General features: G+C 40.7%; 1 protein-coding gene across 4 annotated transcripts in view; it reads left to right on the forward strand.

Moving 5' to 3' along the window:
• The window catches only part of MACROD2 (mono-ADP ribosylhydrolase 2), an 882,506-nt gene that overhangs the window by 513,574 nt on the left and 356,802 nt on the right, over window positions 1–12,130 (forward strand). For all 4 annotated transcript variants that reach the window (XM_031047552.2, XM_031047553.2, XM_031047556.2 and 1 more), the window contains exon 6: window positions 4,752–4,873. In XM_031047552.2, coding sequence (XP_030903412.2) covers window positions 4,752–4,873 — 122 coding nt within the window. The remainder of the gene's footprint in view (window positions 1–4,751; window positions 4,874–12,130) is intronic.

A 12,130-nucleotide genomic window follows, 5' to 3' on the forward strand; every position in this document is an offset into this window, starting at 1 on the left:
GATAGAAGCTTTTTAATGAAGTTTCCTATCAATGAACTTGGCTGGAAGACTGACCATACTAAATCTAAAGCTTCAAAGCAGTGCTGGCAGCTTCATTTGACGTGAAAACAGTACAAATGGCAAGTGTGGCATTCTCTGAGAGTCTGACTGCTCCCAGTTTTGTTCTCTTAACCTGGTTTTGAAGAACAAAAAGAACATATTGAGGGACATTTGAGAGAAATGCTCATATCCCCTGCTCCTGTTTGACTCCATTAAGAAATACTCAGTCAGCAAAGGGGTGCGGGATCTCCAAGAAGGAAAAGAACCTGTTTGTTAGTAGGGATTGCTACCAGGCTTTTCCAGCCAAAGTTTCTCTGCATTTCACTTAGTTTAAAAATCTTTGGGTGATGAGGTGTCTTCTGTTCCATGGTGTTGTGCCTCTGCATGCAGTGTATCTTCAGCTTGTCATCATGCTGTGTCTGGTGCTCCTGTCTGCATTGCCCTCTGCAGTTGGTTTGCCTTCTCCTGCAGTGGAACTTATCCTTGCACATATCTCATGATCATAGCAGCCTTCCAGTATCTGAAGGGGGCCTACAGGAATGCTGGGGAGGGATTCTTCATTAGGGACTGTAGTGATAGGACAAGGGGTAACGGGTTGAAACTTAAACAGCAGGGGTTTAGACTGGATATAAGGAAGAAATTCTTTACTGTGAGGGTGGTGAGGCACTGGAATGGGTTGCCCAGGGAGGTTGTGAATGCTCCATCCCTGGCAGTGTTCAAGACCAGGTTGGATGAAGCCTTGAGTGCTATGGTTTAGTGTGAGGTGTCCCTGCCCATGGCAGGGGGGTTGGAACTAGATGATCTTGAGGTCCTTTCCAATCCTAACTACTCTATGATTCTGTGATCATAGAATCATAGAATATTTTGGGTTGGAAGGGACCTCCAAAGCTTATCTAGTCCAACCTCCCTTCCATGGGATATCTTCAGCTACATCAGGTTGCTTAGAGGCTCATCCAGCCTGGCCTTGGATTCCAGGGATGGGGAATCCACCATCTCTCTGTGCCAGTGTTTCACCATCCTCAGCATAAAAAATGTCTTCCCTATAGCTGGTCTAAATCTCCCCTCTTTCTGTTTGTGATGGTCCTTTACTGTTGTGGAAGTTGTGTTTGCTTTAGAAAGGCTGTGTGCTTCTCTAGAATGGACGCTTGTTCCGGCTGCGGGTTGACTGGTGGGGAGGGTGATGAGTAGGGCTTGCACATCTATGTCCTTGCCAACAGTGCTGGAGGCTTGCACCTGGGACTTGCTGCTGTAGTGGGTTACAGGGGGTTACTGCCCCTTCATTTTCTTGTAAGCAAATGCCTGTAAACCTTCCCCCTCCAGCACACCCTGCATCCTCCAGCTCCATAGTGAACAAATGTCTCCATCTCTGTGCAGCTGGGTGAGGGGGGAATGTGTGAGCAGAAAGAAAACTTCATTCTGACAGACAAGCTGCGAGATTGACGTAGGCTTCGTAGATATATTAAAAATAAATGGCTCTGCTTCGGTCTGTGAAGTCTGATCCTCATATATTAACAGCATGGGCTGGGAGGTGGGGGGAGAGCTCTTCCGGGTTTGGGTTTGTTTGCTTTATGCCTGTATAATCTCAAAGGGCTTTGCCTACCAGCAAACCTTAGCGTATTGTGGAATAGCTTGGGCAGAATAAAGTATAGTTCAGGCAATGTGGGGATACAGTGATTTCATTGACAAAGTAAACAATAAATTATTGCTTTCCTGTTCATCTACTGACCATGAAACACAGGTACATTATTAATGCTACTCTGGTAGTTGAATCTTACTCTATCATGTGTTTCAGAATAATAATGTGTGGAAGAAAAGCAATTTTAGGCAGTGATACTCTGTAAACAATTACAATAGATTTTATAAACCAGTTCATAACCACCTTCAGTGTTCTGTCTAAAGAGCCACCTCTGGGATTGTAAAAATTAAAACATAAAAGCTGATAACTGCATTAAAGGTTACCTGTTTCCGTCAAGTGTCTGGTGCAGTGATGGAGGGCTGCTAATGAGGCACCCTGAAAATGCTACATCGGGAAGATCTGAAAAAAAGATGACAAGAAAAACACTTCCCATGTATTGAGCTGAGAGTTTTGAAAATCAGTGTTTAATAATGGAACACTGAAGGAGTGGAGTTCAGCATTTAATGAGTGACATACATCTAGAAATTATACCAAGGGGAGTTTTGTACAGAAAGACCCAAGCAAGAACTTGATGCTTGGGCTGTTCCACATAACTCCTTGTTGTTAAATAATCATTTAATAATTTAAGCCATTAAGGTTCAGCCTTTAAGCAGCTGCCCTTTGAAATGCAAGTTAACTCTGCTTTAGCAGAAAGAGGAAAACCTTTTATGATTCTTTGTTATACATGTTTTACCCTTTCTTTTTAAGTTTTTATAGTCATTTCTTTATTTGCTTGTGGGCTGGTGAGTGCTATGAGTTTGAAATGCATCACGGTACTTCTGATCTTAGTGTCTGTAAATGTAGAATGACCTCAATTGAGATCAGATTCACAAGTATATTCCTTCCCCCAGTTCAGTAATTGCAGCTTGCCTCTTGCAAAAACAAAGAGCAAGAAGGAATAAAAAAGGCAAGAGAAGCTTTTTCTTTCTCGAAAGTTGCCAGCAGCCAAGTGTCAACATTTCCAAATAGAAATCTTACTTGGGAAGTTGCAATCTGAAGGAAACTGCTGTAGTCATAGTCTGAACAGATAGTCTTTGCTAGTGGAAGTACTCACACTCCTGCAAGCAGAAGCTGATTTTTAAACTAGCTTTGCTATTTCTTTTTTCGTTCTATGTCTTAGGTCTCAGTTTATTATAGTGGCTAAAACCCGTGGGGGAAAACACACCTTTCTTCTGAACTCCTGGACTGAAGCCACTGTGGTTGTTTCATTCACCTGCTGTCATCCCTCTCATCAGTGGGTACTCACCACCTTCTTGATGGTCCAGTTGCCTGAAATGCTGTAGGGAGGGTTTGCTGGAGCTGCTGTCTGGCAGCTGTGACATTCAACAGAAATCATCCAATCTGTCCATCTTGTTCCCACAACTGCAGAAAATTACTGTGATTGAGAGGGAAAGATGAGTAGTTAACCTTGAGCTTACTCCTCTGTAGGGAGGTTTTCTGTAGCAGTTGGGAAGTTTGGCACTCAGGGGTTTCAGTTTCCAATCACAGCCGATTCCTCTGTGTTTCCAGGCACTGGGATTTGCCTACATGTGTTTTTTTGCTGAATTATCAATGTTTTCTGACTAAGGAAAAGATGTGGATAGGTTCAAAACATTCTGCCTCAGCACATAAGCCACCTCGTAAGTAGTAGAGAATGCTCCATCCGTGGTGGTGTTCAAGGCCAGGTTGGCCAGAGCCCTGGGTGATATGGTTTAGTGTGAGGTGTCCCTGTCCTGGCAGGGGGGTTGGAAGTGGATGATCTCAAGGTCCTTTCCAACCCTAAGTATTCTATGATTCTATGATCAGGACTTGACAAGTTAAAAAAAGGCAGCATATATTTTAATGTTCATTTGTGCATCATCACTTACGTTTTCGTATAGGTTGGAGGGAAATAATGAAAGGCAGCTTGCATAAAGTATAAAGGTTTGGATTCGACAGGATTTGTGAGTAAATGAAAGTATTTTGGTGTGTAACTGCAGCAGATGTTGCTTGGAAACCTGTCCCACATGGGACAGAAACACAACCTAACTGATGGGACCAGCAATACTGCAGTTGAATGCATTGTCCTAATCCCTGTTTGTGGCAATGCTGCAAGAAAAGTGTAGTGCCACTGTTTATTATTGCTGCTGTACATTGTAGGGGATGACAAAGAAGGGGAAAAATTATGTACCTGTCACAGTAACTCATTCTGTCGTGTTCTCGTGTGCTGTAGAATAATGATGTTTGGAAAGTAAATGTGCTTCCTACTAGTCAAGGGTGGGGGGAGAGGATGGATAAAAGAGACACCTTTTAGTTTGCAATTTTCAGGGTTTTTTTACTCCAGGCTTTTTACTTTATTTTCCTTATAGCACTTTAGAGACTTTGATTGACTGCAGCATCTGATTTTGATGAGTCCAGAGGCTTCATACCTGATCTATTCCTTACCTGTACTTTTCTCCCTTTGGTCCTTATAAGTTTCTTTGAATTGATTATTTTGTTTTATTTTATGGTGTCTCCATCTGGTCTGCTGTGAGAGGAAAGCACGTTCTTTGAATAACGCATTCATAACTCACAGCTTTTCTTTCAGCGGTTGCTGAGGAAAGACTTAGTTTTAGACAAAAACCCCTGACGTGTATCGCTATCAGTGTGCTGAGGTTTTGTGTAGGGACCTTTCCCAGTGGGTGACCTTCAGGGGGTGAGAACTGTTTTGAAGCTGTACAAGATTTACACTTGTACAGGCCTGAAGAATTAGGGTATTTATGAGAACATTTCATCTATCGTGCGTGTGGATTGCAGTACACCCATAACAAGTGTGTAGTGCATCTTTCTCCCTTTCCTTTAGTACAAATACTTAATAATAGAGCCTTGACTATTTTTAACTTTTAATCATCACAGTTGTAGTTTATTCTGTGATTTCCAATTATAAGCACTTTTCTTGCAATAGTGTTCCTACCTTTGTGACTAGGTGCAGTACCAAAACGGATTGACTTGCAGTGTAGTAGCTCTGGAGAGACGTGACATAAGCCAAAAACCTCACCGTAGGATGTCTAACTTGTTTTGTCGTCTTTATTTCTTGCAGATGTGATCCATACTGTTGGGCCAATCGCAAGAGGCTATCTCACTGATGATCATAAAGAAAACTTGGCAAGTTGCTATAAATCCTCTCTGAAACTGGCAAAAGAAAACAACATCAGATCAATTGTAAGTACTGTATGAGAGCACATTGTTTTTTCTAATTTGGATCTTTGTTTCCTCTCTGTAGAATAAGTATAATGGTAGGACTCCAGGAGGATTTCTTGCTTTATGTGATGTGCAAAAAACCAAGAAATTAAATATTGTTTAACCAAAATAGTTCCTACAGGAAAGGGATATGCTTGTCTTAAGAGTTAGGGAAAGTTGGCTTGGTAGCAGGAGTACAACTGCCTCATTAGTACAGCAGAAAGGGAAGGAGCTGGTCCCCTGGCTCATTCTTCTACTGTCTTACTGATTAAAAAAGACCTGACAAGTCACTGACCAGGAGGATAACTGCATGCAGTGTTGCCTCCTAAATAGCTGAGAAGTGATTAATTTGTTACACATTGCGTATTAGTGTTTCTTCCTAAAAAGAAAGGTATTGGTCAAGTGGCACTGCTTATAGCACCACCTGCCCAATCAGTCAGAATAGCTCATTACATGATAGTCTGTTGAATTACGAAGGTTCTTTGGTTGCTTGAAATACAAGTTATGTTTTTGTACTTCAAAAGGACAGACTTTCAGAGTCCAGAGGGAAGAGTAGCTGTTGCCTCTCCAGCTCTGCAGCTTTTATTCTGTAGCTCAAATCATTGCAGCTGAAGTCCTTAGATATCCATAGTTCCTTATATGGTTGATGAAGAAAGAAGTTATCACCTGGGCCCGACTTCATACCTTTCACATCATTTCAGCTGGTTCTGTGATAGCACGCGTGTTTGGCATTTTAGAACACAGGGGTTTAATCTAAAACATGTTAGGTGGACCAGTGGTGTTAAACCAGGGTAAAATATTCAGTAGGGGAAAGCTAGCAATATTAAAACCCTGCAAATGAAAAATGAAGCTTTTTAAGAAGAGGAGCAGGATAGTTGTAGGGCTTTGAGTCTGAGTTAGATGTGTCCTGTGGAGTCAAACCTGATGAATACTGTTCGTTTCTTTCTTGTTGGTGTAAACTGTGTGCATTATGCATTTTTCTGCTAATGAAATCTCTGAACTTCTCAGAATGGTTCCAGTGAGCCCTTTCTTTGCCCTTATCCAGCCATAAAGAGAGCTGGTACCAAAGATTTTTGGTTTTGGGTGGTTTGTTGGTTGGGTTTTTTCCCCTTTAAAGCTAGGTGTGTAAGAGGTAAAAGCAACCTCAGGGTGCAGAGCATGTTTTGAACTCCTTTCTGGCATTTAAACACAAATGTTTCTGTCCTGTTGTGATTCTCACTGGAGCTAGTAAAATATCTGTGCTGTTGCTCTTACATTCATCCTCATTCCTGGCTTTAGGCTCTGTTAAATGCTTCTTCAAGGGCATTCAAGTTAGTGAGAAAGTTCTTGGGGAGGGGGGGAGAAAATAGAGAAAATATGAAATAATGTAAGAAAAATAGTGAAATAACGAAGGGAAATGTTTAATGGGCATTGGTCACTGCTGGCAATTCTTGCACCTGTAGGGATTCTGTAATTTTGGGATTTTCTAGCTGGTAGGTTGGTATTTAACATGGAATAATAAAGAGTGGCCGTGCTCATGGGCCTAATGAAAGCTATCCTGATATTTTAGTTAGAAAAGATGACCATGGGATAAATCATCCATGGATTATTTCCTTGCTGGATAAGAGCTGTTGACTGTGCACCTGTTTGAGATAAAAAATACTCAACACCCTGACTTGCAGGACACAGCTGCACAAGCTGAAAGGGAGCCAAGAGCCATTCATTCATACCAGCATTAAAAAGCTTAGCAAGCAATATGGATTTTAAAGTCCACATGACAGATCGTGGATTGTTCTGAAAAGCCCTAAGTCCAGCAATTTCAGTGATGCTTTGGGAAGTGAAGGCTACTTGAGTGTCTACCTTAATGAACAAATCAAGCCTGGAGCAAAGTAAAATGTGTAATTCATTCAGTTAAGGAGCAGTAGATTACTGTGAGTCTCAAGGCAAGAATGCAAAGTGCAAGTGGGTCTCACAAGATCCAGTACAGTAGACACAGAAGGAAAGTATGTACAGACTTCTGAGGATTCTGAGACCCCATAGAGAGAACTGAGGTACTCATATAGACAACATCCAAGTGTGGGCTGGATTACAACAACAGATTTATTTGTGATAGGGAGAAGACAAACAGAAACTGGGGGATGGAAGAAGGTTACCTGTGTAAAATAGGGAAGTGAAAATCAGCTGTGCTGATTGACAGCATGTTCTGATTGCCCCTGTAACAAAAAGATGAAATAAATATGGAAAAGAGAAAATGAGGAATTGAAAATAGTTACTGCAGAAAGGCAGGAAAAGCAGTATGCTTCTCACCTATAAATAAATAGGTATTGATGATAGAAATTTGTAATATACTGTAAGAATTAACTAAACCCCAAAGCATCAGAGCATTAGTAATTGTAGCAAGTGAGAATAAAGCAGGAAGACATTAAAGAATTGTAACAACATGAATGTGTTACTTATCTTCGGAACAGAAAGGGCAGCAAGTGTAGAAATCAATGCAAAAAGAGGAAAAAGCCCACAGTTCAAATTGTTTTGAACATGAATTGTGTCATAGGAATTAGAATTGCTGGAGGCATTGTGAATGAAGAGCAATGATATATGGCAATGTATCAAGTTGGGCACGAGTGTGCAGGGTGACTCAGGGTGCACCACTAAACTCAGTTTAATTTAACATCTTAATGATTTTTGAAGAATACATAAACAGCCCATTAATTACATTTACAAATGATACTACATTAGGCAGCATGGCAAACACTAGAAAAGGACAGAGATGTATGATGACAATTGATTACAGACACTGCGACTATAACCTCATCCAGCATCCACTTACAGCACCAGAAGGGAGGCTTTGTCTCTACTGCAGTGGAAGAGAGGTCAGAACCAGAGATGACAGCTACAGTGTAATTCGGCATGGGAGAAAATGAAGTAGCATATGGTGGAGAAAAATAACCCAGTCTGCAAAGAGGCAAAGGGAGAAGCATGCTGGAAAGCTAGCATAATGAGGAAATAGTCTCTAATAATAGGCCTCAAATTAGATCTACTTACAGCAGTCACTGTTTTGTTTCAGTGTTGCATATTGTTGAGCTGCCTATAGAGACACAATAGATGCCATGGACGTTGTAACTTCTGTTCAAAAAGGACTGGGAGAACAGCAATAAGATTTGGACTAGATCAAAATTCACACATATGTGTGCGTAGATGGTTTATGTATTGAGGAAAGGGAGCAGTGATCTTGAAATACTGTGAATTGTGAGATGCAGCTTTATGGGGGGGTGGACGGGTGTTGGGTGGGAAAGAAGGATATCATTCTGTGTATGACAACATGATAATTAAATGGCGTAGATGGTAATGGTTTGGGTTGTTTGTGTCCAAGGTGTCCAGGTGTATATGAGAGCAGCTCTGTGCTAACTGTTGTGGAAGCACTGAAATCTTATCTGAAAATGTTATAAACTCAGTATATAAAAAATAGACATGATGGGTAAAGCCAGAATTGAGATGACGGACTATAGTAAAATGCCAGTGTGATTGCCAAGGCTCGTAATTCACCAGCAGCCCAGCCATAGGTGAGGATTGGTTGGACCAGATGATCTTTGAGGTCCCTTCCAACCTGGTATTCCATGATTCTCATAACCATTAAGGCAGAAGTAAGAGCCTCAGAAACAGATTTGATTATCTGCAGGATTGTTCATTGAAATCAAACAGCCCCTGACATTTGTCTCCTGTGCCCATCTTCTCAAATCTGTCATGTTCCATATAAGCCTTCAAATTCTGTATCAGCCATTTGCATACAGGACTTTGTGTGTCTCAGGTCATCTACTCCATCTGCCTTTTAGGTTACCAAAGTAAAGTTACATTTGTGTTTGTCCTTGTTGTCTGGCATCCCTGAAAACACCTTTTGCTTTTTCCTTCACTCTTGTTCATGTAGCTGTACCCACTGTAGGACACTTGAGCATTTCTCTGGCTATTTGTTATGTCATTGGTGTTGGGTAAACCTTTGTGTTGGATGAGTCTTGTCTATACAATCCTCTGTCTGGTTAAGAGGATACTTGAGACGTTGTTTCTGTTTATCTCCACTTAAGTCCATACAGATAAATGGGAGGAAAAATATGTAAGGTAATACAAGGAGTTTATTCTAAGAATAAATAGTCAGCATTTAAGCAAATTAAGTTTCTTAAATGTTCATAATTTCCTAATAATGTAAAAAATTGTATTTTGATGTTGGTCCCTTAACACACTAGTAGCGATTGCTGCCCTGAAGCAATTAAGCCTCATCTGCCTGAAGCACAGGGAATACATTATAGGCACCGATCTTCACTGAAAGAAGAAACAATAAAAATAGCTCAATAGTTGTTTTTTCTGGGTTTTCTGTATTGGTTTTCTAAATAAGAGTCTTGCTAATTAATTGTTAGGTTTCCAGGCAGACTGGGGGAGCTGCAGTCACTGTTTTCAGGGATAAATTGGTCCCCTGTTTATATGTTGTTTGAAAGCATTTACTCTGTGTGCCCTGGCTTTTTTGAAGGACCCCTTGTCCTGCTTTTCTTTGTGCACACCGCTCTGAAGCTATCTGATACCCTGCAACTTGTCTGAACATCAAGCATTTCCCTGTTGTGTACTTCATTCAGACTTGCTCCTGGTTAAAAAAAACCCAAAACTTAATTAACTGATGTCAATCACAGCCTGGATTGCAGCTAAACTGACACTTTGTGAACTGCATGGAAAATAGAAGAGGATGCTGTACATGGTTGTGGGTAGGAGCCAAGTCTAGTGCATTTGCAGAGAAGGAAAGTCAGTGCTGATCCCTTGCACAGAAGGCTTTTAAGCACAGGAAAGGTACCTGCCACTTATCTTTTTATGGCACTTAAAGAACCAAATTGTCTTTTTAGTTGGTGTTTTTCACCTTTAAAAGAAAGTTGTACTTCTGATATGCTGCAGTGTTTCTTTGAGGTTTGTTTGAGTGAAGACATACTACTTAGCCTCTGTGATGCCTTGAATCTTCAGTTGTAACTCAGAGACTTGAATTTTTAATATCAATTTCAAACTCAGAGTGTCCTCAGCTCCTCCCATGCTAAATTATAAAAGTCACAGAAGGGGAATTTTACTTGAATTGTAGAAAGGCTTTTAGAATGGTGTACTAAAAGGTATTGGTCTAACAGATTGATTTTACAGTCTTGCCTTTACCTGCCTTGTTCTCTCATCATGTAAAGTTATGTTTTAGGGAAAAAGTAAAGCATTTTTGCTTATTTTTTATTTTTAAGAAAAGATCTCTTGCTGAGAATGTTGCCATAGCAACGAATTATAAGTCTGAAATTCCTAAAGCTTAACTTTATTCTATCATCTGGTTGTCTGGTATAGATTCATATCCATCAATCAGAAGAGTTACGTTGGAAGGAAACCTCTGCAGCGTCATAAATCTACTTAATTTGTTTCTTTGAAACACTTGTTTAACTTGTAAGCAATGACACAACTGATCTTGCATTCTCAAACTCTCTTTTCTCTCTAGCTTAGAGTTCTTGTTTTTATTTACTTTCATCTTCTCTTAAAGATTTCCCAGATAATATCTCTGATAATTAATCTACTACATCAAGTTTTTAAGTCTGCTTAATTACCATGTAGGCTTTTTACATCTGCATCAGATGAGGAGGTTGTGGTCTTCCCATTTGGTTACTGAAACTGCTATAGCTGACTGTGCTCCCGTTAACCCAAGGGGAACCTGCTGCTTTGTGTTACATGTGCCCCCAGCTCTTTCTTCCAAAATGATCTTGGCAGATTGACTCACAGTCTTGTTTCTTCAATGAGGATTTTGTTAAATGAGATGTATTCAGCAAGATCAAGTGTAAATCGTTGCACCTAAACACAGACGCTCATTCAACCGAGAAAGGTTGAGGAATAATTGTAGCCTTGGGCAGAGATTCTTTAGAGAATAAACTGGAGTTTGTAGTGGATCATGCACTGAAAATGAATTGAAAATATCACCCTGTTGTGGGGAAAACCAAGACGGAAGCAGCTGTAGAGTGACAATTAAACAGGAAAGATCCATGAAGTTACCTCTTGCCCCACTTAAGCAGAACAAACTGGACTACTGTATGGGGAACTGGATGACAGGGTTTCAACTGGGGATGATTATGGAGTTAGAAACAGCACCGAGAGTAGAGTGTAAGAAACAGTTGTTCAAGTCCAGAGAATGGAAGACTAAAGGTGAGGAGAAAAAAAAAGTGTCATGAGTGCATAAAAGGTTATTGAAGAGTGTTGTTTGCTGGGGACAGAACAAGAAGTTTGAGTTTATAGGAATGATGTTTTAGGTTAGAGACGGAGGAATTTCCTAGCTAGAAGGATGATAAAGTGTCGGGAGAAATGTTTAGGGAAGCTATGGCTCCACCAGTATCTCTGCATGGGCCACCATCAGAACTTACTGAAACTCAGGCTCTTAAAGCAGGAAGTGCTGCCACAGGGTTGATCTCCAGCAGCAAGGCTGTTGCAACCTTGGGACTATCAGCAGGTAGCTCAGTCGCTGCGGGAGCTGTCTGTACAATGCAGAGACACATTAGTTTATGTTGCAAACATGGTTTTTATGCTGTTGTGTTTTGATCACAATTGCACAAGGTTTTCTGTTTCTTCTTCCTTGCCAGAATGCCACTGGGGATGGTTTTCCTGATGAGATAAATGCCTTTGATTGCTGTTTTTCCTACTGTCTGGCTGCCCTTCCTTCTCACTGCTGAGGGTTCTGTGCAGACACTGAGAAGATAACTAGCTTAGGGCGCACATATAACGTGTGCGGTAACATTGAGACTTTTGTACACTTCTATGGGTTTTAATAATCAATTTAGTTTTTGTTCCTGCCACTTACGTTATATATTCAGTATGTATTTCCTGGGACAAAGTGGATTTGTTTTATTGGATGCTTGAGCTATATTACAGTGTTTGTTTCAGACAGGGACAGGAACTGAGCAAGTGCTTGAATTTCTACCAGCCAACAGATCTCAGAATGCTGGGGATTAGATGCTGCATCAAGTGGCATTAAGAAAGGACAAAAGCCACTATAGTCCCTCCACTCCCCTAACCACAAATAACTATCTAGATAGTATGAAGAAATAACAGTGGTGCTTTAATAAACAGATGGCATTATTAAGGAGTCAGTTCTCCTTTTTTTTGGTCTGTGATGTTACTGTTGTAGCTGCTCTGCAACACAGTGATTTTTGTGATGGGAAGAGGGAGAGAGGTTAGTTGGGTTTAATGAAACACTGACGATACACTTGGAAAAAGAAT

The sequence above is a fragment of the Melopsittacus undulatus genome, chromosome 3 (genome assembly GCF_012275295.1).
Source record: "Melopsittacus undulatus isolate bMelUnd1 chromosome 3, bMelUnd1.mat.Z, whole genome shotgun sequence".
NCBI lineage: Eukaryota > Metazoa > Chordata > Aves > Psittaciformes > Psittaculidae > Melopsittacus > Melopsittacus undulatus.